Below are 25,901 nucleotides of genomic sequence, written 5' to 3' on the forward strand. Positions count from 1 at the left end.
ATTTAAACTAAATATATAAAAGAAAACTGCAAATTATTATGATAAAAGATGTCAACATAAATGGACAGAAATGGGAGGTCCTCACCTATGACTATCAGAAACAAAACATAGCAACCATCTTGCCAGACAACTGGTTCATCCTTACTTCTCAAAAGTAGCCATCGGCTACAGGCACGTGGAGCGTAGGTGCCCCCTTGGCCTTTTCCTGTTGCTGGGGTCCTCAACACTGAGACATGTGTGTGCACGATCATGCTTACAGAAACAAATCACCTGGCCAATATGCCCCAAGTGATGTTCCCTCATTAGACAAGAGAAACGTCACACCTGAATCTGGCAAAGTAACTGTAAGGCATTCCAGTGTACCTGGGATTCTCCAAAGAGACCAAGTACTGAAGCTATCAACCATCACCTAAGGTCACTGAATAGTGTCCACTTTTCACAACCATACAGTAAGACAGGAAGCACCAGGACCCCAAAGATTTGGACCACTGGTCTGTTGCAAAGGTATTTGTATTGTGAGACACTGCTGTATAGGGACCTTACTCCCTAGGTGTCTCTCAACTTCAAAGCCAAAGGACCCAGAGACATAAACATCACTGGTGAGACATGTGAATCTCTCAACACTTTCCCAGCACACAGATACACTTCTAATGGTCAGGTCCAAAAAGTGACTGAAGGTGCACTGTGAGAGCACTGAAGGTACTCTTTTCCCCTGAGGAATCCACAGTACTCTGCAAGTTATTGAGTGAGAGGTGGAGGTGGCATTCCCACCGTTATTGTTACTGGGTGTACACACACCCACACTTGACTGTCTTTGTTCTTCGCCAGCAGTACCAGATCCGACAGTCGGGACGGTGATCACCTGGGAATTCGGGACTTGGCGGCTCCAGTATTCACCAGGTTCTGGGGCGGCGGAAATCGTGTGGTTCCGGCTCTTCTTGGGACAGACGTCTTCTATCCTCGAGCCTGCCCACACGTCACCTTTGTGTATTGACTGTAATCATATTCTGAGATTGTCTGTATGTTCGTTGTGCACATTCACAACATTAAATTGTTATATTTTGGCTCATCTATTGACCGTTCATTTGCGCCCCCTGTTGTGGGTCCGTGTCACTACACTTTCCCAACAAATTCAGTTAAATATACAAGGGGTAATCATACTTCTTAGGTGTTATTATTGATGAAAGAATTAATTGTAAAGCTCATATTCAACATATTCAAAAGAAAGTGTCAAAAGGTATTGCAGTACTAAATAAGGTAAGGCATGTTCTTGATTGCAAAGCACTTCATACTCTGTATTGTGCATTGGTTGCTCCCTACTTGGCTTACTGTGCTGAAGTATGGGGAAATAATTATAAAACTACACTGCAGTCATTATTCATTCTTCAAAAAAGAGCATTAAGAACAATTCACAATGTAGGTTATTGAGATCACACCAATTAATTGTTTATTAAATCTAAAATATTAAAACGTCATGGTATGATTACATTTAAAACTGTGCAATTAATGTATAAAGTTAAAAATGAGCAACTGCCCCTCAGAATTCAAGAATTTTTTTAAGGAGAGGGAGAGAAAGTGCTCAGACGACCAGGAAAGGCTTTTGTGTTTCTACTTGTGGCCCTAAAATATGGAATAATCTGGCAAAGGAACTCAAGCGATGTCCAAATGTCAATCAGTTTAAATGCCAGTATAAGGAACTGATGTTTTCTGAATATGTGAAAATTGTCTAAATTCTCTGAAAATTCAATTCATGGTTGAAAGACTATATAGCTGTTGGTTAAAGTATGGGCAATTAAGTTATTCATTTTGTATTATTATTTTCTTGATTGTGCGATGTGTGCTATTATTGGTGTGGATATGATGAGGAATTTGAGTTTATTGATTATTTGAGATGGCTGTGTTTGCTGTTCTGCTCACTTTGTTTTGTTTTGGTTTTGCTGTGATAAGTAAAAGTTGCTGAGGTAAAAGGGGTCAGTGTATATAAGCTTTGCTTCTACCTACAGCCTTTCGGGTTGACTGGCTGAGAAATCAGTTTTGTTTTATTTTGTTTTGTTTTATAAACTTGAACTTGTACAGTACATAATTGCTAAAATGCATTTGAGTTTTGGATTGGACAAAACAAAACATTTTAGCACTTCACACTGGCCTGTAGCCAGCTGCAATGGGTAGCTGTCATCGTGGCAATCCCTTGGCAGCGAGGAAGACTGTCTCTTGATTGATTCCTGGATGAGATGTGGAATTCTACATCCTGGGTAGATCCAGAGATGCCTGTGTGTTGGTTTCTTTAACGTGGCATTGTCATCGCATGCTGACAAACACACAGTCCTTGACAGATCCTTAGCCTAGTACGATGTCTGGGAAATCTTAGACGAACAGAGTCAAAGCAGCCTTCATCTGCCTTTGCAGCCATTGGGTTGCAAGCTTTCACCTCCTCCACCTGATCCGCTGTTGAGGACTTCTTGTTTCACCAGAGCTATTTTGTGTTCAGGCTTCCTGTTGGGCCTTCATGGCTACTGTAATGGTCACGCCAGAACACAAAGTAACAGGCAATCCCCTACTTGATCCATCACCCAGGTGTCACACTGCAGATGAGGGGTTGGATTTTGACACCTATACTTCATTAACAGGCATTTGAGTTTTGGATTGGACAAAACAAGACATTTCAACCAAGGACCAAATTGAAAATAAGCCTTTATGCTTTATTGTGTTATCTAAATTCTAGAATAGAATTTAAAATTCTTCTTCTTACTTATAAGGTTTTGAATAATCAGGTCCCATCTTATCTTAGGGACCTCGTAGTACCATATCACCCCAATAGAGCGCTTCGCTCTCAGACTGCAGGCTTACTTGTAGTTCCTACGGTTTGTAAGAGTAGAATGGGAGGCAGAGCCTTCAGCTTTCAGGCTCCTCTCCTGTGGAACCAGCTCCCAATTCGGATCAGGGAGACAGACACCCTCTCTACTTTTAAGATTAGGCTTAAAACTTTCCTTTTTGCTAAAGCTTATAGTTAGGGCTGGATCAGGTGACCCTGAACCATCCCTTAGTTATGCTGCTATAGACGTAGACTGCTGGGGGGTTCCCATGATGCACTGTTTCTTTCTCTTTTTGCTCTGTATGCACCACTCTGCATTTAATCATTAGTGATCGATCTCTGCTCCCCTCCACAGCATGTCTTTTTCCGGGTTCTCTCCCTCAGCCCCAACCAGTCCCAGCAGAAGACTGCCCCTCCCTGAGCCTGGTTCTGCTGGAGGTTTCTTCCTGTTAAAAGGGAGTTTTTCCTTCCCACTGTAGCCAAGTGCTTGCTCACAGGGGGTCGTTTTGACCGTTGGGGTTTTACATAATTATTGTATGGCCTTGCCTTACAATATAAAGCGCCTTGGGGCAACTGTTTGTTGTGATTTGGCGCTATATAAAAAAAATTGATTGATTGATTGATTATCTGTGTATGCATAGGTGTCAAACTGATTCCAGAAAGGGCCAAGAGGGTGCAGGTTTTCTTTGTAACCACCAACTCCAGCAGGTGATTTCACTGATGAACTTTTCCCATCTGCTCAAAGTGATGTTTGTCAGTGAAATCACCTGCTGGAGTTGGTGGTTACAAAGAAAACCTGCACCCTCTTGGCCCTTTCTGGAATCAGTTTGACACCAATGGGGATATACACCTCTGTATGTTTATATTGATTTTATAAAATAAACTCAATCAATCAACCAATGAACCAACACTTCACACTGGACTTTAAGCAGCTGCAATGAGTAGTAATATAGCAGTAATGTTCAATGTGTTCACATTAGAGACACACGTACAGATACTAACGTTGTTGTAACTCGCTCTGCAGTCTGTTCTTGTCTTCTTCGGCGCTCGTGCTTCATTTGGAGGTTACTGTCCCTTTAAGAGACCATTGCTCCACTCAAGTCGAGGCAGACATTTTTCAATGCAAGATTTTTCCTTGCATAAATTATGTTCATGACGTAGTGCAAAAGGCATATTTTGAGCTAATTTTTTCCGACTTTGCCGCTCCAGTAGGATTTTGTGAGACGCCTCAAGGATTTTGGAATGCCTGAAGTGTTTCAGAAGGGGCTTCGTCATTAAATATTAAGAGAGAGAGGAGATCCTAACATTGCAAGCCTTCTTATCAATGCAAATAGCTCTTTTGTGTGCAGTCACAGCGCCTGTCTGGGAGCTGAGGTGAATTTTTAATTATGTGTGAGCGAAACAAACTGTGACAAGGACCTTCATAAAAGCGGGGGAGTCCAACAAATAAGCTGCATTTCGGCGGTAAGTTGTCCAGAATAAGCGGGCTGTGAGCTGTAGCTTCTTCTTCACGCGTTAGCTGCGAAATGGCGAAAGGAAATGAGTTTGGGTTAATATGCAATGCTCGTAATTAGCATAATTTATATATTTATGATAAGGAGAGGGAAATACATAATGTTGGCTGGCCTGGCTCGGGTCGAGGTGATTTTGTGTGGCTGTAGTTGGTGGTGAGAGCTTTTGTAGAAAAGTGACCGAGGCGGCGACACTTTTATCGGGCAGGATGGGGGTGGGGAGCCCACATCTGACCTACACACACCCGCTGCAAGTTTTCACACACATCCTCCGTTGTGCAGCAGGAAAAACACCACCATCGCGTCTGGCTTTCACCCCGGATCAATTTGTAAGCACTTCATGTCCACGGCCAGCGTCTTTCTGCGGCTAAAGTGCTGACACAGGCGGCCTGTTTAAAGGCCCCTTCAAATAGTCTGGTCCTGCTGTGTGACCGTCAAGTGCATCTAAAAAAAAAGGAAATAAGATATTATTACAATGTCGTGGAAAAAGTTAAACAATTTTTGTCTTGTTATTTCAGAAAGTGCAAAAAAAAAAAAAAAAAAAAACGTATTCTACACTCATTGCATACATCTAAAATGTTTCAAACTTTTTTATTTATTTATTTATTTTACGGTAAATATCTCCACAATATAGGAAAAAAGTATCCAAAAATATTCACGAGCGCCCCCCCCAAAAAAATGCATTTCTAAGTGTAAGACTTGAACAGCAAAAATGTACGAGTGGGTGAGTGAGTGAGTCCATCCCTGCCAGTTTGTGTCGAGAATAACTCAAAAACAATGAATGCCATCATCTTCTAACTCATGAAATTAAGAGGATAAAAGGATAAACGGGATAAAGCCTGTTGTGTCTGGGGAGTTTTGATGCACTGCATCAATTGAAAGAGCAACTTTGTTGTGCTTATGTAATATCCAGGTGTGTCTACCGAGTGATAACTGGAGGAAGAAGTAAGTCCTGCACAGGCCTGAATGACTGTGATTATTTCTAGATTCCATAACACGAAGCAGATGTCAGTCTGTCCGATGCAGGCTACTTCTTCAGCCAAGGCAGGGTTACATGTTGGTATAGGCCAGCTTCACTATACACTGAGCTACCTGCTTTAGTGGATGATAGATATCAAAAACTGTAGTCAGTTGTGGTTGAAATCACATAATTTGTAGGCCTGCAGAACAGTGGACTCATCATGTGGTTATTGCTGCACTTCATCCACTGGGAGAAACATGCCTAAAGGACACATCACATGTCGTGCTAAATTAGGCCTAAATACATCACCAACTGCTTTGAAACAAATGTTTCAAAATGTTCCATTTGATTAGGCCCTCAAATCCATGACCTAGGACCACACTCTTTTTGAATTTTATATTTAAAGGCTGTCAGCTCCGTAAGGAAGTCTTCCAGGCACATCCAACTGGGAGGAGGCCCATGTGAAGACCCAGGACATACAAATTATACTTCCCAGCTGGCTTGGGAACACCTTAGGATCCTCTGGGAAGACTTACAGGACTTGGCCGGGAATAGGGAAGTGTGGGGTGAGCTGCTTGCTCTGCTGCCACAGTGACCCGGACCCAGATAATGAATAGTTAAAAACTCTAGTCAGTGCATGATCTGTCTGTACACAAACACATTTGTTATTTGTCATATAATGCTGGAATTGGAGCTGAAAGATTAAAGTCCTGTGAGTGAATGAATGAATGTTACACACCTTTCCAGTTAGCTAATATAACTCACAAACCCTCTCTACTTTTAAGATTAGGCTTAAAACTTTCCTTTTCGCTAAGGCTTATAGTTAGGGCTGGATCGGGTGACCCTGGACCATCCCTTGGTTATGTTGCTTTAGACGTAGACTGTGTTTCATAATTATTGTATGGCCTTGCCTTGCAATGTGGAGCGCCTTGGGGCAACTGTTTGTTGTGATTTGGCGCTATACAAGAAAAAAGTTGATTGATTGATTGAGATATCTTAAAAGCAGATTAGCACAGGGCTTGCACAGCAGACAGACAGACAGACAGACAAATACTTTATTAATCCCAAGGGAAATTGTGCATTATCTGTTATCATTATCATTATTATAAAGCTGTGGTTTGGTGGATTCATCCATCTCAGCCAGCTTGTGTAACCAAAAACTCATTAACTAATAAATACTATCATCTTGTACATCTCCATCTTAAAACAACACATATAATGAGGTCAAACTGATTAAAATGTGGTGAAGTTTCATGCCACCTGCTGGATGCAATGCCCACTGTCAGCAACTTAAGCCAGCAACAGTGAAGAGAAACATGACGCCCTGATGATTCTTCTATGACATGGCATTTGTTGCCAGATAATATGATAACTAAGCATAACATGCTATAAATGATTTGCTTTAAAAAACTAAATCAGTGATTTGCATCAATTTTTACTGTAGTTGTAGCAGCTTATCAGTTGACTGTTAAATGACTGCTATTTTGATAAGTGAGTAATCATTTTGAGTTTTTTTTTAATCCAAATTTTCTGACTTTATCTTTTTAAATGTGAATACTTTCTGGTTTATTTTACTTTTTTTTTTTTTCTTTAATCAATCAATCAATCAATTTTTTTATATAGCGCCAAATCACAACAAACAGTTGCCCCAAGGCGCTTTATATTGTAAGGCAAGGCCATACAATAATTATGTAAAACCCCAACGGTCAAAACGACCCCCTGTGAGCAAGCACTTGGCTACAGTGGGAAGGAAAAACTCCCTTTTAACAGGAAGAAACCTCCAGCAGAACCAGGCTCAGGGAGGGGCAGTCTTCTGCTGGGACTGGTTGGGGCTGAGGGAGAGAACCAGGAAAAAGACATGCTGTGGAGGGAGCAGAGATCGATCACTAATGATTAAATGCAGAGTGGTGCATACAGAGCAAAAAGAGAAAGAAACAGTGCATCATGGGAACCCCCCAGCAGTCTACGTCTATAGCAGCATAACTAAGGGATGGTTCAGGGTCACCTGATCCAGCCCTAACTATAAGCTTTAGCAAAAAGGAAAGTTTTAAGCCTAATCTTAAAAGTAGAGAGGGTGTCTGTCTCCCTGATCTGAATTGGGAGCTGGTTCCACAGGAGAGGAGCCTGAAAGCTGAAGGCTCTGCCTCCCATTCTACTCTTACAAACCCTAGGAACTACAAGTAAGCCTGCAGTCTGAGAGCGAAGCGCTCTATTGGTGTGATATGGTACTACGAGGTCCCTAAGATAAGATGGGACCTGATTATTCAAAACCTTATAAGTAAGAAGAAGAATTTTAAATTCTATTCTAGAATTAACAGGAAGCCAATGAAGAGAGGCCAATATGGGTGAGATATGCTCTCTCCTTCTAGTCCCCGTCAGTACTCTAGCTGCAGCATTTTGAATTAACTGAAGGCTTTTTAGGGAACTTATAGGACAACCTGATAATAATGAATTACAATAGTCCAGCCTAGAGGAAATAAATGCATGAATTAGTTTTTCAGCATCACTCTGAGACAAGACCTTTCTGATTTTAGAGATATTGCGTAAATGCAAAAAAGCAGTCCTACATATTTGTTTAATATGCGCTTTGAAGGACATATCCTGATCAAAAATGACTCCAAGATTTCTCACAGTATTACTAGAGGTCAGGGTAATGCCATCCAGAGTAAGGATCTGGTTAGACACCATGTTTCTAAGATTTGTGGGGCCAAGTACAATAACTTCAGTTTTATCTGAGTTTAAAAGCAGGAAATTAGAGGTCATCCATGTCTTTATGTCTGTAAGACAATCCTGCAGTTTAGCTAATTGGTGTGTGTCCTCTGGCTTCATGGATAGATAAAGCTGGGTATCATCTGCGTAACAATGAAAATTTAAGCAATACCGTCTAATAATACTGCCTAAGGGAAGCATGTATAAAGTGAATAAAATTGGTCCTAGCACAGAACCTTGTGGAACTCCATAATTAACTTTAGTCTGTGAAGAAGATTCCCCATTTACATCAACAAATTGTAATCTATTAGACAAATATGATTCAAACCACCGCAGTGCAGTGCCTTTAATACCTATGGCATGCTCTAATCTCTGTAATAAAATTTTATGGTCAACAGTATCAAAAGCAGCACTGAGGTCTAACAGAACAAGCACAGAGATGAGTCCACTGTCCGAGGCCATAAAAAGATCATTTGTAACCTTCACTAATGCTGTTTCTGTACTATGATGAATTCTAAAACCTGACTGAAACTCTTCAAATAGACCATTCCTCTGCAGATGATCAGTTAGCTGTTTTACAACTACCCTTTCAAGAATTTTTGAGAGAAAAGGAAGGTTGGAGATTGGCCTATAATTAGCTAAGATAGCTGGGTCAAGTGATGGCTTTTTAAGTAATGGTTTAATTACTGCCACCTTAAAAGCCTGTGGTACATAGCCAACTAACAAAGATAGATTGATCATATTTAAGATCGAAGCATTAAATAATGGTAGGGCTTCCTTGAGCAGCCTGGTAGGAATGGGGTCTAATAAACATGTTGATGGTTTGGATGAAGTAACTAATGAAAATAACTCAGACAGAACAATCAGAGAGAAAGAGTCTAACCAAATACCAGCATCACTGAAAGCAGCCAAAGATAACGATACGTCTTTGGGATGGTTATGAGTAATTTTTTCTCTAATAGTTAAAATTTTGTTAGCAAAGAAAGTCATGAAGTCATTACTAGTTAAAGTTAATGGAATACTCAGCTCAATAGAGCTCTGACTCTTTGTCAGCCTGGCTACAGTGCTGAAAAGAAACCTGGGGTTGTTACTCCTATCTGATAATAAACAGAATATCTGTTGTGGAGAAAACATGACATTTATACACAGTTTTCACAATTTCACAATTTTCTGACATTTTTATGGCCCTAAATTAATTTATTAATCGTTTTCTCAATTAAACATTTTAATAAACTATTAATCATTTAACTTTTGACCACCTGTGTAAGCCTTAATGGACTCCAACCTGGCTATAGTGAACCGTTTTACAAGTCTATCATACTTGTATTCATGTTTATGGGATCCACAAATGACAGCAATTGCTAGTTTTGGTTCCCCAAGATGTTACCATATTTCCAGCAGGCCCAAGGACTAACTACAGACTGAACAGTCGCAAGCCGAGTTAATGTTCTGATTTATTCATGAAGTTAAATATGATAAGTCCGGAAGAAATAAAGGAGATCAGCATTGATTAACTGATTAATCAGTGTTTGTCTGCTCAGAATGCTAGGAAGACGGTGAGTGTGGTGCTGCAGCCAGTCATGAACTCCCAGGACCACTCTGCCAAAGATGCCCCACTTACTGTCAACGAACAGGTACCACTCAAACAGAGCTCAAATGGTTATTTGATCAGTATGTCATCAGAAAAATAACCATTTTAAAAAATGCTGTTGAGGGTCTGGATAATACAAGTTGGACTTTGGAAAATGATGGTGAAGATTTTCCATGCTGGGCAGCACAGTGGGTTAGTGGTTAGCACTGCTGCCTCACAGTGAGAAGGTCTCAGGTTCACGTCCGATTTGTTCCTCATTGTGTTAAGTTTGCGTGTTCTCACCAACCACCTGCATGTCCTCCCTCAGCACATCTATAAACCTCCTCTTTGTCCTCCCTCTTCTCCTCCTGCCTGGTGGCTCCATCCTCAGCATCCTTCTCCCTATATACCCTGGGTCCCTCCTCTGCACATGTCCAAACCATCTCAATCTTGCCTCTCTGACTTTGACTCCAAACCGTCCCACCTGAGCTGTCCCTCTGATATGTTCATTCCTAATCTTGTCCATTCTTGTCACTCCCAAAAAGAATCTCAACATCTTCAGCTCTGCCACCTCCAGCTCTGCCTCCTGTCTTTTTGTTAATGCCACCGTCTCTAAGCCGTACAACACAGCTGGTCTCACTACTGTCTTGTAAACTTTCTCCTTCACTCTTGCTGATATTCTTCGGTCACAATCACTCCTGCCACCTTTCTCCACCCACTCCACCCTGCCTGCACTCTCTTCTTCACCTCTCTACCACACTCTCCATTACTTTGAACAGTTGACCCCAAATATTTAAACTCATCTACTTTCACCACTTCTACTCCTTGTAACTGCACTATTCCACTGGGCTCCCTCTCATTCACACACATCTACTCAGTCTTGCTTCTACTGACTTTCATTCCTCTTCTCTCCAAAGCATATCTCCACCTCTCCAGACTAGACTCAACTTGCTCTCTACTCTCACTACAGATCACAATGTCATCTGCAAACATCATAGTCCATGGGGACTCCTGTCTGATCTTATCCGTCAACCTGTCCATCACCACTGCAAACAAGAAATGACTCATAGCTATTCTTGTACATGTCCTGCACTACACTAACATATTCCTCTGCCACTCCAGATTTCCTCATACAATACCACAGCTCTTCTCTTGGCACCCTATCATAAGCTTTTTCTAAGTCCACAAACACACAGTGTAACTCTTTCTGGCCTTCTCTGTACTTCTCTAACAGTATTCTCAGAGCAAACATTGCATCTGTAGTGCTCTTTCTCAGCATGAAACCATATTGCTCACAGATCTTCACCTGTTTTCTAAGTCTAGCTCCTACTACTCTTTCCCATAACTTCATGCTGTGGCTGATCAACTTTATGCCTCTGTAGTTACTGCAGCTCTGCACATCACCCTTGTTCTTGAAAATAGGAACCAGCACACTTCATCTCCACTCCTCAGACATCCTCACACTTTCCAAGATTTCATTAAACAATCTGGTTAGAAACTCTACTGCCATCTCTCCTAGACATTTCCATGCCTCCACTGGAATGTCTTCTGGACCAACTGCCTTTCCACTCTTCATCCTCTTCATAGCAGCCCTCACTTCTTCCTTACTGATCTCTTGTACTTCCTGATTTACTCTCACCACATCATCCAGCCTTTTCTCTCACTCGTTTTCTTTATTCATCATCTCTTCAAAATATTCCCTCCACCTTCTCAGCACACACTCCTCACTTGTCAGCACATTACCATGTGCATCTTTTACCACCCCAACCTGCTGCACATTCTTTCCAGCCTGTCCCTTTGTCTGGCTAATCGGTACAAGTCCTTTTCTCCTTCCTTACTATTCAACTTCTTGTACAGCTTGCAATATGCCTTTTCCTTCGCTTTTGCCACTTCTGTTTTTGCCTTACACCGCATCTCCTTGTACTCCTGTCTACTTTCTTCATCTCTCCGACTATCCCAAAACTTTTTCGCCAACCTCTTTCTCCTTATGCTTTCCTGGACCTCTTCATTCCACCACCAAGTCTCTTTGTCTTCCTTCCACTGTCCAGATGTCATACCCAGTACTGTCCTAGCTGTCTCCCTCACCACATCTGCAGTACTTTCCAGTTGTCCAAAATTGCTTCCCCTCCAACCAGTGCTTCTCTCACCTGCTCGCTAAATTTCACACAACAGTCTTCCTCCTTCAGCTTCCACCATCTGATCCTTTGTTGAGCTCTCACTCTCTTCTTCTTCTTTACCTCTAAAGTCATCCTACAAACAACCATCCCATGCTGTCTAACGACACTGTCTCCTGCCACCACCTTACAGTCTGTGATTTCTTTTAGCTTGCATCTCCTATAAAGAATGTAGTCCACCTGTGTGCACCTTCCTCCACTCTTATATGTTACCCTGTGCTCCTCCCTTTTCTTAAAGTAGGTATTCACCGCAGCCATTTCTATCCTTTTTGCAAAATCAACTACCATCTGTCCTTCCCCATTTCTATCCTTGATACCATATCTACCCATTACTTCCTCATCACTTCTGTTCCCTTCACCAACATGCTCATTGAAGTCCACTCCTATCACCACTCTTTCATGCACTCTCCACCACCTCATCTAAAACACTCCAGAAATCTTCTTTCTCCATCTCACAACCTACCTGTGGGGCATATGCACTGATGATATTCATCATCACCCCTTCAATTTCCAACTTCACACTCATCACCCTGTCAGACACTCGCTTAACCTCCAACACACTTTTAACATACTCTTCCTTTAAAATGACCCCAACACCATTTCTCTTCCCGTCCTCACCATGGTACAGCAACTTGTACCCACCACCGATGCTCCTGCTCTTACTTCCCTTCCACTTGGTCTCTTGCACACACAATATGTCTGCCTTTCTCCTCTCCATCATATCAGCCAGCTCTCTCCCTTTACTACCAACATTCAAAGTCCCCACTCTCATTTCCACCCTTCTAGTTTTCCTCTCCTCCTACCGTTTGTGGAACCGTTCTCCTCCTCTTCTTCTTCGTCTTCGCCCAGCAGTAGCCCAATTTCCACCGGCACCCTGTTGGGGAACAGCACCAGTGGCGGACGTTGTTAACCTGGGCCACGACCGATCCGGTATGGAAATTTGATTCTTAGTCTGCATAGTTAGGTTGGCTTGTTTTATGCCGGATGCCCTTCCTGATGCAACCCTCATTTATCCGGGCTTGGGACCGGCACTCAGAATGTACTGGCTGCACACCCCATGTGGCTGAGTTCTTAAAAACAAACATTAAACTCTTAAAATCATTTCTAAAACAAACTGGAAGCCAGTGGAGTGAGTACAGTACAGGTGTAATATGCTCACATCTAGAAGTATTCATTAAAAGATGAGCAGCAGGATTCTGCACCAGTTGGAGGCGTGCAAGAGACAACTGGTTAATACCAGTGTTAAGTTCATTACAATAATAAAGTCTGGAACTGATGAAGATGGTGGCCATTTTCCAAGATGGCTGCCAAAATGACCCATTGAAAATCCATTTTTATATAGAAATGCTCCTATTTGATCAATTAAAAAGATACTAATATCAAATTCCATTTAGTTATATCTAATTTTATTTGCTATTTATGGTATTTATTATGTTTAATTTTGCTTATGTGCCAAATTACACAGACGTTTATTACATTTAATATTAATGGGTTCCACCCAGCACATGTTTTGAAAGTGTTTAATCTCTTGAAACTACTGCGTATAGGCCTGTTAAGAGGCTCTACATGTTAAATATATTGCATTGTAATTTTTTTATATCTGCAGGCAACATGGACAAATGGTGGCAATTTATACCACTAAGAATGTCATATTGTTGTTGGAACATGAAAAATTTAATCCAGTATGCCTGAAAACCTTCAATTTGACTCCAAGATCACAAAAATTCAAATAAGTAATATGGCATTTTTGTGGGGAGAGGGGTGATTTTGGGGTTGATTCGGTGGCCATTGTGAAATTAGGTGCCATCTTGGATTTTTCTCTTTAATAGATGCGTTGTGCTCGGATCATATCAATGCCAAAAGTAATTTTTCAGAAGGTCATTTTGGTGGCCATCCTGGAAAATAGTTCCCATGTTGGATTTTCAAGTGGCCGCTTGACCAGATTTGTTAAATGCTATCTTGTGAATGATCATGCCAGATTTGGTACTTGTACCAGCATTTGCGCAATTGTGCTATAAAATTGATATTACCGGATGCCCCCTGGACACCTCGCTGGAGAGTCCCAATGGGAGGAGGCCCCGGGGAAGACCCAGGACACGCTGGAGGGACTACATCTCTCAGCTGGCTTGGGAACGCCTTGAGGTTCCCCCGGAGGAGCTGGGGGAGGTGTGTGTGGATTGGGAGGTCTGGGCATCTTTGCTTGAGCTGCTGCCCCCGTGAATGGATTGATATTATCTGCTTCATTATGTTGGATGAATTGGCAAATAATCAAGCATGTATCAAAGCATTGTGACGCATCTTTTCCGACCACACTAAGTTGAGCCAGGGCTTAATAACTTCAGTTGTGTTCAAGTTCTGTGCTGCTGTTTGTTCTCATCACCCCATGTCCCGACCCATTCTGTCATCACTGTATGATGTAACTCCACATTATTGAGCTCAGGAGGACTCATCCTCTTGTTATCTTTCAATACCTGCTGCTTTATGCTGGTGTGCATTCCTGCACTTTAAACTGCTGTGCTTAATGAACTTGAAGAAATCATTGCTTGTGCTGTTTGCTGGCTGGTGCTATTATCATTGTTTTGTACTCATGCTCTTTCATTGGTGTCTCTATTTGTTTTGGGTCATTGTGTCCTAATGTGTGCCCGGCTTCTCTGTTCTCCTTAGCCATTCAGTGTCTGACAACAGAAGTCTTTTTTCAGCCATTTAAATCCTGCACTTTGAAATTCCCTGCCAAAGACAACCAGGTATGCATCCAGTCTCTTCCTGCATTCCACCTTGTCCTCCAGCCCAGGTTGCCTTGCTGCCTTTGCTTTACATCTTTCATTGTTGTATACCGTGAATCTATTAAGTAAAAAAACTGGATTTAATACAAGCACTTGAAGATTGAAGAGGGGTCATTTAAATGCAAATCTTTAACCACTCAAGTGGCATTTCAAGTCACACTAGACCACAATAATTTGGGGGCTGTGTCTTGTAGGGCTGCACCCAAATATACTACTGCTTGGATATTTGATCGTTCAGAAGTCACAATAAATATAGTGTCAATAAAGGCCAGCTACATTCATGTCAGCCTATTTCATTGAATAAATCACACATACAGTATTTGGGTAAGTTATTAATAACTTGATTGGAACACTATTTGCCACTGTTTTGCTCTCATGAATAGTTGAAGCCCACAACATGACATTCGTGAGAGCCCTACTGTCTTGATGTGGGTGTATAACGCATGGCGCAGATGAATTTGGGGCGTTTCACATCCACTTTCTTATCTAGAGGGACCATAAACTGGATGCAAAGTTTGGAACTAGGCACAGTGGAGTTGGATTGATCCTCTTCATTGGTCAAGGGTGTGTTGTGGGCATAACATAAATTCATCCGATCAGCGTGATAAAGTATGTGTTATTAAAAACCTGTATTTTTCTGCAAGTTTTCAAGATTATTTTGTTCTTAATTTTTGTTTTGAGTTCAGTTTTGTTGGAGGTTGATGCACCGCTGTGCATCCCCGTGAGTACCAACAGAGTGCACATGCTTGTACCCACCTGCAACCTCAGGCTTTCTTACTATCACCCTCCTTAAATACCACAAATACACGGTGCTGGACTTCAGACTAGGTTGTTCTTGGGGCATTAAATGCTTTATGGCCACAGAGGATATAACGCCAGCATGATCCTGAACCTCATCGCTCATGGGTGCGAAAATGAGCACCATTCAGCTTGTTACTTATGACATCGTGGGGCATCAAAACTGTTGGGTGTCAGGTTGAAAGTAGCAATAAACACTTGGTGTTTTACTGCCACTCTTTTGCGCTTTGTGGCTGTCAGGGACCAATAATGCACTTATAGCTCACAACTCATGTATTCACTATTTAAAAAAAAAAATATGCTAGAACCCCAAATAACAAAACAGCAGCTGTTTATTTCGCACTTTTGTAATCTAAATTTCACACCCAGTTACTTTGCAGGTCATTGTGATGTCCGGCCGTGAGACTATTCGGGTGTTGGAGGTAGAGGTCGATGTGTCTCTGCCATCATCAGTACCTGATAGAAAGGAAGATGTCAAAGCTGAGGTGGATTCGGCTCTGCCTCCAGAACAACCTGAGGCCAGCAGCGTGCGGGGAAGCACTTCTGTGTCCCAGAGTACTGGAGGATCAGGTGAAATCCTAAATGACAGCCCTGTACTTAGAAAATAGTCATACAGTGCTCATACATACATTTTAGTTGACACTCCAAATGTGGCGACTGTGAAAAACACATAAAATTTCAGTGAAGACCTGCTCTGCATGTGCTCCTGTAGTGCTGGATGAGCAGCAGGTGTCTGCAGAGGCTCCGGCTCCTGCTGTCCAAACGCTGACCCCCGCTGTTCCCATCACCGTCTCCTTGCCACAACCTCATGCCTCTTTGCCCATCACTGTACAAGGATGTCCACAGGTATGGTCATCATATGTGCAGGAACTGCCTGCAGAAATTAAAAAAAGAAGAAAAATAAAACCTTAAAATTTTATAATATATATTATTCCATGCTGTATTTCTCGTAAAATATTTACATGTCAGAGAATTTAATATTGCTTTTGTCAGCCACAGGCAACTGATGGTGATTCATTTTAGTATGTGACTGAGGCAATTTTCTCTAGTACATTCTTAATGTGAAAAATCAAACCAGTTTAATCCCAAACAGCTGAATACATGTACATAGCCTGAAGCAGGGGAAAGTTAACACTGCATCCCATTAAGAAAAATGTTGTGCAAGAAGAATAAACTCAATCATGTATGAGTGAGCTGTAGGTGAGTTTGAGCATATGCATTATTAGAAAAAGTATTACATTTATTTATTTTTTACAATTGCTCCTGTTAAAACAAGGAATACTATTAAAGCCGGTTTCAGGCATTACTAGCCGAAAGGACGCTACACAGCTGTAATGAATCTAGATATGACTGGTGACCCCAATGCAGAGAACAGCAACTACAAATTGAATTCAAAGTTCTTTAGTCAAACTTCAAAAAGACGCCAAAGTCAAAACACTGTAGGTCAGTTAGCATAGTAACTAGGGATCATGTCCTTTTTTTTGTTGCCCCAATCCTGATCAGAGTCATTTACTATTGCATATCTGCTGATACGAGTCCCAATCCAATATTTGTATTTTCCTGGATATTACAGTTGTTGTTGTGGCTGGCGTGCCTGGCTGGCTTTTGTGTGTCTTTTGTTTCTGTCTTTTGGTTTTCCTTCCAGGTGGTGCGCATTTGGGACTGAGTGGCTGTGTAGCTGAGTTTATCAGGACCTCACCCTGATCACCTGCGGCTCATCAGGACTCACAGCTGTGGTGCATCTACATGGATTGGAACATGGTGGCATTTAAGACTGGAGTACACAGTGTGTATTTGCCAGAGACTCGACCTTGTGACCAGACGGGTGAGATCGACGTCTCGAGAGCCATCTCATCATCAGTGGATGCAGAGAACGTCCAGGTTTGATGCATGGTCTGTGAAAGAGGAGGGGGTGAGGTCTCACGCTCGTCAGCACACTTCCTGAGGTACGTTAGATTTTGTGACTAACATTTATACAGTCAGTAAATGTGGTGTCCCTCACACCTTATTATATTGAGCTGTATGTAGTCGTTTAATCAGCTTCCACTGCAGTGGAGTTTTGTGAACAGGGTATTCCATGCCTGCAGGGTGGGAAGCTGATTAGTAATTAAGCCAGGAAGTGTTTGCTGTTTGTACACCTTTGAGCGGTCCCTCTGTGTGTAGAGTGTGGACTCACATGATGATTTCTTCTTTCACAGACTTGGTTTGTCGCGGCCACCTGGGGGGTGTCGGCGGGGTCCTTGGGTCCGAACTGGTTCTGGCTCCGGACCCTTTTGTGCTGCTGGGAGCACACCGCAAATCCGCCACGCCAGACCACGCACTTATTTGTTTGTATTTTTTCACATCACTGTTATGTTTATTAAACTCTGTTATCCTTTGTACCGTGCTCTGCTTATTTTATACTGGGTCCTTCAAACGCTGGTCGGTTCTCCGGGCTGCGTCCGACACATAACAGTAGTCTCTGGCCAAACATCACGGACCCAGCGGTAGCAGAGACGGTAACGCGCCGGGAAGGTGGCAGCAGACGTTCAGAAGTTATCCGGATCAGTTACGGGTGCTCTCCGCCCGGATGGTGCGCGTTGGAGAACCCATTACTGAATACTGATTTGAGCGCTCATGCAGCCGTGTTTCCTGTGTTTGTGCCTTATCCGTGGGTCGTGGGGGAGTGTGACTGGCGACGGCTTCGCGTCGCACTTCGACCGGATAAGAGGTTTAAACGGGAGCTGCAGGAGTGGGTCTGTAATGGGTGAACGCACACAGCGGAGCTCTGTGGCACGGGTCGCGGTGCTTCCTGTGTTACAGTCGTAGCCCCGTTTCCCCGGGTAATGATAGCTACTGCGTCTGTTGTGTCAGCTCTGGTGTTATTTAGTTGAATCACATTTTCTAGTTGTGTGTTGCACACAGCTGCGCACAGAAAAGCAGCTCTTTTGTTTTCTCTGTCACCAAAGGGGGTTTTTCATTTTTAGCACTCTGGCTCCCTCTGTTGGTGACTGAGTCACATTACCGTCAAGCTCTTAAGTTGGAACAGGTGTGTTCCATTTGTTTGAGCTTGACGGTATAAATCACTTATTTTGTGTTAGTTCATTTTGTGTGGGTGTTTTTTGAGTTGGTTTTTGTGTGGGATTTTTTTTTTTACACTATTAGTGTCTGGGGTCGTGTCCCTGCAGTATGTTTGGAGCACAAAAAGGACCCAAGCAACTTTATGTTAGTCTGTTAGTCTTTCTTTTTATTTTTTTTAGTTTCACCTCCCAGGGTTTGATGGGATGGTCCCCTGGGGGGTGATGGGGGGGTAATTGGGTTGTTTTTTCTTTTTTTTTGTTTTGTTTTTTGTTATGCCCTCTCTTCTCCTCTGACTCCAGCCGGGTGAGCCGTAGAGTCGGCGTTGCTGGAGTGGTGCAGTTTGGTTATGCTGGGCGATTCCCAGGTAACCTCTGCACCCGGGAGGGGAGGGGGGGGTTTGGGGTATTTTCTTTTTATTCCCTCTCTTCTCCTCTGGCTCCAGCCGTGTGAGCCGTAGGTTGTCGGCGTTGCTGGAGTGGTGCAGTTTGGTTATGCTGGGCGTTTCCCAGGTAACCTCTGCACCTGGGGGGGGGGGGTGTGTGTTTTTGTTTGTTGATTCCCTGTTCCACCTCCGGCTTCAGCGCGCCTTTGAGCCGTCTGCCATCGGCGTGGCTGAGGTTTGGGGCAGTGGGATATACCCGCAGCTGGTGGCTGGTTTGGAAGTCGGAGGAGTGGCTCTGTTTTGTGCCGTCTGCCATAACCGCTGTTCCACTCCTCCCGGTTGGCTTCTGGGGTATAGTCACGGTTGGTGATGCTGGACGTGCTTCCAGTTTCCACTGCGCCAAGGGGGTGGGGTTGGGGTTGTTTTGTTTGTATGTTTTTTTTTTCTTTCCTTTTGTTTTCCCCCCCAGTTTCCGCCCTCAGGGTGTGACTGTGGTGTCCTCTGGGGGGGAAAGGGCTGTGGGTCCATCTAGCCATAGACGTCCGGGGCTGGGTCCGTTGGTCATGAGGGGAGGCGTCTCCTGGTGTTGATGGAATGGTCCTCTGGGAGGCGCTGGGAGTCCCCTTGGGTGACGTTGGATCCCAGAGGGACCTTGGCTGTGGTTATTACTCCTGGAGCTGGCGGGATGTCCTCTGGGGGGTGTTGGTCCCTACATGTCGTTAGGGAGGGGGGGGTGTTAGCACTTTTATTTGCAAGCATAAGTTTGGGTTTTTCTTTTCTCCCCTTCCCAGGGTTTGATGGAACGGTCCTCTGGGGGGGTGTTAGCGTTTTTATTTGCAAGCTTAAGTTTGGGTTGTGTTTTTCTTTTCTCTTCCTCCCGGGGTTTGATGGGACGGTCCCCTGGGGAGGGGGGGGGGGGGGTGGTTTGGTTGTTTATGTTTGTCTTTTTTGTTTTATGACTAATCAGACTGAACATGGTTGGACAAAGGCTGACCGCACAGGTTTAAGAACTCCTGGCCACACCTGTGCTAAGTGACTGACAGAAACAAAGGCAAAGATGCAGCCAGAGGAGAAGACATCAACCGTTCTGTTAAATGAAGATTCTGTTGGAAGACGAATGCAGATACGGTTTCCAGCCATGGTCCCTGGAGGGGGGTGTTTCTCCTGGGCCAGGTTTGTGTGGTCGCCGGGAGGCTTCCCGTGAGGGTGGGGTGCTGTTGTGGCTGGCGTGCCTGGCTGGCTTTTGTGTGTCTTTTGTTTCTGTCTTTTGGTTTTCCTTCCAGGTGGTGCGCATTTGGGACTGAGTGGCTGTGTAGCTGAGTTTATCAGGACCTCACCCTGATCACCTGCGGCTCGTCAGGACTCACAGCTGTGGTGCATCTACATGGATTGGAACATGGTGGCATTTAAGACTGGAGTACACAGTGTGTATTTGCCAGAGACTCGACCTTGTGACCAGACGGGTGAGATCGTCGTCTCGAGAGCCATCTCATCATCAGTGGATGCAGAGAACGTCCAGGTTTGATGCATGGTCTGTGAAAGAGGAGGGGGTGAGGTCTCACGCTCGTCAGCACACTTCCTGAGGTACGTTAGATTTTGTGACTAACATTTATACAGTCAGTAAATGTGGTGTCCCTCACATCTTATTATATTGAGCTGTATGTAGTCATTTAATCAGCTTCCACTGCAGTGGAGTTTTGTGAACAGGGTGTTCCATGCCTGCAGGGTGGGAAGCTGATTAGTAATTAAGCCAGGAAGTGTTTGCTGTTTGTACACCTTTGAGCGGTCCCTCTGTGTGTAGAGTGTGGACTCACATGATGATTTCTTCTTTCACAGACTTGGTTTGTCGCGGCCACCTGGGGGGTGTCGGCGGGGTCCTTGGGTCCGAACTGGTTCTGGCTCCGGACCGTTTTGTGCTGCTGGGAGCACACCGCAAATCCGCCACGCCAGACCGCGCACTTATTTGTTTGTATTTTTTCACATCACTGTTATGTTTATTAAACTGTTATCCTTTGTACCGTGCTCTGCTTATTTTATACTGGGTCCTTCAAACGCTGGTCGGTTCTCCGGGCTGCGTCCGACACATAACAGTTGCACCGAGTAGAATGCAGGCACATTAAAGTCAATCCATTGTTTATGTTTGTCATTTTAACAGTTCTGCAGCATTAAAGAGAAAAAAATGCCTTCAATCCAAGCTGCTTCATAATGTTTGTATTTATTTATGTATTTATTCTTAAAACATTAAACATATATTTTTATATGGCTCATGAATTCCACTTAGTGTATAATTGTAGTAGTAAAACTAGGACAATGTAAATGACTGTGAGGTCCACTTACAACTTGGATTGACCAATGACTTTTTCAGTTTAAGAAAATTAATTAAAAAAATTAAACTCAGGGAGTTACTTTGGTGAGAAGGAAAACATCTTGAAATATTATAGGAATTCCAGTGTTTGTGCAGGAAACACCCAGGCATGTAAATGTGATTTTTACTGTCCCACCTTAGCTGCTGACCCAAGAAAACTTGGCCACTCTGATGACTGGTATGATAGCTCAGACGGGGTCTCTTGGCCAGCCCCTGCTCATACCCCTTAGCATGGCAGGATCTATTGGTGGTCAGGGGGGTCTGGCAGTTCTCACCTTCCCTACAACTAATGTAGCCACTCTCCCTGGACTTGCCACAGCTAACCCAGCTGGAAACCTTCTCAAGCTGCCCTTTGCTGGCCTTCAAGGTAAGACATAATACCATCCATGTGTGTTTCCATTTACATTGTTCATGTTCAAGTTCAAGTAGTTTTGTTGTTATTTCAACCATATACACAGTGAAACGAAACAATGTTCCTCCAGGACTCACAATGGAGATTGTTTCACTTTGGGGGTTACGTGACACTTTAACTTCTGACAGTTAAACTGTAGTTTCTCACATTCATGTTTGACACCAGCCTGCTCTGACACATCATTTTCTTTTGCAATATCAACACTGTTGTTCTGGCTCTTCTTGCAGCTGCAACCATCCTGAACTCTGTCCAGCCCCAGCTGCAGACTAATGCACAGTCTGTGTTCCAGCCTCAGGCTGCATCCATACAGCCAGTGCAGGCCGCTGTGCAGCAGGTGATGTCTCAGCCACCGCTGGCGACCAGTGCGCAGGTGACTCCGGGTCAGGTGGCAGCAGCCCAGATGACATCAGCCAGCAGCACTGTGTCTCAGTCTAACATTCCGTTAGCAGCTCTTCAGACTGCAGGACTCTCCATCAATCCTGCCATTGTAAGGCTGTTAAATCTGTTCATACAACTCTGCACTTTTTATAAATGGCTTATATATAGCCCATGTTGGTGTTTGTGTTTGTGCACTCAGATCAGTGCCGCATCACTTGGAGCACAGCCTCAGTTTCTCAGTTCCCTCACTCCCACTCCCATCATCACCGGTGCCATGTCCGGTATGGCTGGCATTACCAGCCAGATTATCACAAATGCCCAGGGACAGGTAGGTACCAGAAAGTGTTTATGTCATAACAGGCTAAATAAAGTGTTATTCCAAGGCATTTAAAAAAATTCCTTCTTGGTATATATGTTTGACAGCATTATAGACAGTGTTTCCCTTTCTATAGGTTTGGGAGGGCAGCTGACTGTTGTGGTAGCTACTGCTGTTAACTCATAATCTCCTAAATGTGTTTGATGATTCGATCATGTTCATGCCATAGCGTCAGAAAAGTAAAGAGCTTTCTTGTGAAATTGTCATATTAGCACTTAAGCTAGTGTTACTAGGTTAACAGAATAACAGTGATAATGACTTTAAAGGTAAAACTGTAACATTATTATAATAATTGCTTCATTTTTGCAGCAGTTTGTGATTCAGAATTATACAATTCAAAGTGCGTTACATTAAAAGCAATAAATATTACGCAAACAGTGCAAAATTATAAACCTCATTATTGTGATTACAGCCAAACCCCACTGTGTCTGGTCAACTTGACGTTTCTTCCTGTCATCAAAAAATGCTTGAGAGAGTTTTTCCTTCCCACTATTGACAGTGTGCCTGCTGGGTGGGTAAGGTTAAGCCCTTTTCACACCGGGGCTGCTCCCAGTCGCGTTGTTTGTCGTCATGATGACGCCACGTGAAAGCAACCTAGTGCTGAGACAATGCAGCTTGACGCGAGGGGGGTAAAGGACGAAGCAAATCAGATGCCAAAAATTAAACATGTTTAATTAATTAAACATTAATTAAACAATTAAACATGTTTAATTTTTGTTTGCGTCCTCTACTTGACGCAGAATTAAGTGATTTCAGTGCAAGTCAGAGCAACAGGGCGGTACTCAGCATGACTGGAAGCCACACACTCACAAGACAACGTTACCCGACGCCAATTTATGATTCCTGCTGTGTTCCATTGTTCCCGCAGTATAAATCATGCAGGATTGTTTTTATACTGTGTACACAATGCAGTAAAAACTACACAAAAAGAGCACAGAAAAACAATGCTGATTGCAGCTCCTAGCTCTTCTCTCACAAAAGTGTTTAAATAAAATCCATAAGTCCTGCTCACAGACTGATTGCCAGAGACAGGACATGTCCACATCCAGTAAAAAGTCCGGACATCTCCAGTCCACTCACGGACGATTCGTACACACATGCATATGTGAACAGTTAAAAGAAAGAAAAAATGAGGCTGGCTGCTCTCCTCGCTCTCCCCTCAAACTCTGTCATCATTGTGTTAAATAAAGGACATAAGTCCTGCTCACAGACTGATTGCCAGAGACAGGACATGTCCACATCAAGTATAACTCCAGACATCTACACATTTACTCATGGATGGTTCGTTCGTGCGCACTCGCATCTCGCGGTCACAGGAGGAAAGATAAACTATAACAGAACTCAGAGCGCAGTCTGGCTGCAGCCAAACTGTGCACTCTGATTTCTCTGTGCAGAGAACCTGCAGGCTGCGTCCTCACCTCCTCTCTGCCCCCCTGCTGCGCGCACCTGACGCAGATATTCCTGCCACAGGAAGCAACTCGAAACAGGTCCGGTGTGAAAGGGGCTTTAGACCTGACTCTTGTGAAGCCCTTTGGGGTAATGTATGATGCTTGTTGACCTCTGAACCTCTTTGGTGGAGTTATGCACTGTAATGAGTGCTTTCTCCTTTGCTTTAAATTTTTTTTCTGTTTAATTTGTTAACAGGTCATAGGGACCCTTCCATTGTTTGTGAACCCTGCCTCACTGGCTGGAGGGACTGCTGCTTCCACCCTCCCCCTGCAGGGGGTCCAGGTCCAAACAGTTACGCCACAGTTGCTTTTTAACTCCCAGGGCCAGATCATTGCCACAGTGGGGAATGGATCTAATGCAGTCGCAACATCTGCTGCAGTTTTACCCAAAGCCGTTGCCCCTCCAACCCTTTCTAAACCTATCACTCAGGTAAAAAGCAAGCAAACAAAAACACCTGTCTTTTTGTCTTTTGATGTAAGAAAGGAATAAATCATTTGGCATTCACACTTAACATCAGATACAACTGAAGTAATTACCATGGGATCTTATTTATACTGGGTAATTTCTCCTGTGGGCATTAATACAGTAAGGGCAATCTGACATTTGACCCCAGTCATCTTGACCTTCACCCAAATGGTTGATCTCTGCTGACCTTGACAGGGCAGGTATGGACTCCACCTAAGTGTGCATCCCACATTTGGTCTAAATCATGTTGCATATCAAGTTCCTTGATCTTGACTTTTGTCAAAACAAATTCTTTAAGGATATCATTTGGGTCAACTTTCATTGACAGATTAGGTTTTGGAGAAATCAGGAAAAGGTCCTGAGAGAATAGGCAACAAACACACAGACATGGCTTTCGGCCCAGAATTCACCTTTGACAAATGTGACCATATTTTAGCCACCTTTGGTGCAAGCTGGAGGGAAAATCTTAATTTATGACCTTTGTCCCCACCAACCTTGGTCCTAGTGATTATCCTTTTGTAACTTTGATCTTGCTGGAACAATCTTAGAACCTAAATACATATGCCAAGCATAATGGACTTCAGAGTGAAAATCAAACTTTGACCTTAATGACCTTTATTTTTGCCAAAATAAACCATTTATAGGCAGTTCTGGACTTGACCATCATCTGCATATCAAGTTTGGTGAGAATTGACTGAATGATCTGTGAGGAATAGGGGAGCAACCAGGATGGTGGACACAATGGTTTTGATTGATGCTGCACATAGTTGCTGCAGGAAACTTCTGCCAGTCAGGATCTTGCTCTCTCTCCTTCCTCTTTTTCCTCTTCTCCTCTGTGTTATTCATCTGCATTTTTTCTTTTTTTCTTTTTTTTTTTTTTTTTTTTTTAAGACTTCCACTTCCGTGTGGATCATTGCTCATGAGCTGGCTTGGTCCCTTGCTCATGAGCTGGCTTGGTCCCTTGCTTGTTCTTCAAAAGGCTTGCCTCTACTGGTGGTTGGCTCTCACTGCGGTATTGTATCACTTCCTGTTCCGGAGCACAGCGGTGTTTTTCTGTATCTGTTAGCTGTTTAATCTGCATAGTTAGATTGATCTAGTTATCTAAATTATGATTTGTTTCCCAGTGTAATCTTTACGTGCCTTAACTAAAGCACTCCTTCTGCTGAATCACCTCTAAATTATTTACACATTATTCACTTTGCGTGTTTTTAGGAATCCGCTAGCTTAGCGTAGCTACTAACCCTAACCCTAACCCAGGTCTCTTTTCAGCACTGTAGCCAGGCTGACAAAGAGTCAGAGCTCTATTGAGCTGAGTATTCCATTAACTTTAACTAGTAATGACTTCATGACTTTCTTTGCTAACAAAATTTTAACTATTAGAGAAAAAATTACTCATAACCATCCCAAAGACGTATCGTTATCTTTGGCTGCTTTCAGTGATGCCGGTATTTGGTTAGACTCTTTCTCTCCGATTGTTCTGTCTGAGTTATTTTCATTAGTTACTTCATCCAAACCATCAACATGTTTATTAGACCCCATTCCTACCAGGCTGCTCATTTGCTGCTTATTTAATGCTTCGATCTTAAATATGATCAATCTATCTTTGTTAGTTGGCTATGTACCACAGGCTTTTAAGGTGGCACTAATTAAACCATTACTTAAAAAGCCATCACTTGACCCAGCTATCTTAGCTAAT

The 25,901-nt window shown here is 43.1% G+C and overlaps 1 protein-coding gene across 2 annotated transcripts in view; it reads left to right on the forward strand.

Annotated features, from left to right (window-relative positions):
* Positions 1 to 3,933: 3,933 nt before the first annotated feature.
* The window catches only part of pou6f1 (POU class 6 homeobox 1), an 81,573-nt gene continuing 59,605 nt past the window's right edge, over positions 3,934 to 25,901 (forward strand). The window contains exons 1-9 of one of the 2 annotated variants that reach the window (XM_034173459.1): positions 3,934 to 4,276; positions 9,535 to 9,627; positions 14,402 to 14,481; positions 15,699 to 15,888; positions 16,031 to 16,164; positions 21,267 to 21,492; positions 21,765 to 22,024; positions 22,115 to 22,243; positions 23,936 to 24,169. In XM_034173459.1, the coding sequence (XP_034029350.1) occupies positions 15,708 to 15,888; positions 16,031 to 16,164; positions 21,267 to 21,492; positions 21,765 to 22,024; positions 22,115 to 22,243; positions 23,936 to 24,169 (1,164 nt within the window). In that variant the 5' untranslated portion in view covers positions 3,934 to 4,276; positions 9,535 to 9,627; positions 14,402 to 14,481; positions 15,699 to 15,707. The remainder of the gene's footprint in view (positions 4,277 to 9,534; positions 9,628 to 14,401; positions 14,482 to 15,698; positions 15,889 to 16,030; positions 16,165 to 21,266; positions 21,493 to 21,764; positions 22,025 to 22,114; positions 22,244 to 23,935; positions 24,170 to 25,901) is intronic. The other variant, XM_034173458.1, reaches the window with a different exon arrangement.

The sequence above is a fragment of the Thalassophryne amazonica genome, chromosome 6 (assembly GCF_902500255.1).
Source record: "Thalassophryne amazonica chromosome 6, fThaAma1.1, whole genome shotgun sequence".
NCBI lineage: Eukaryota > Metazoa > Chordata > Actinopteri > Batrachoidiformes > Batrachoididae > Thalassophryne > Thalassophryne amazonica.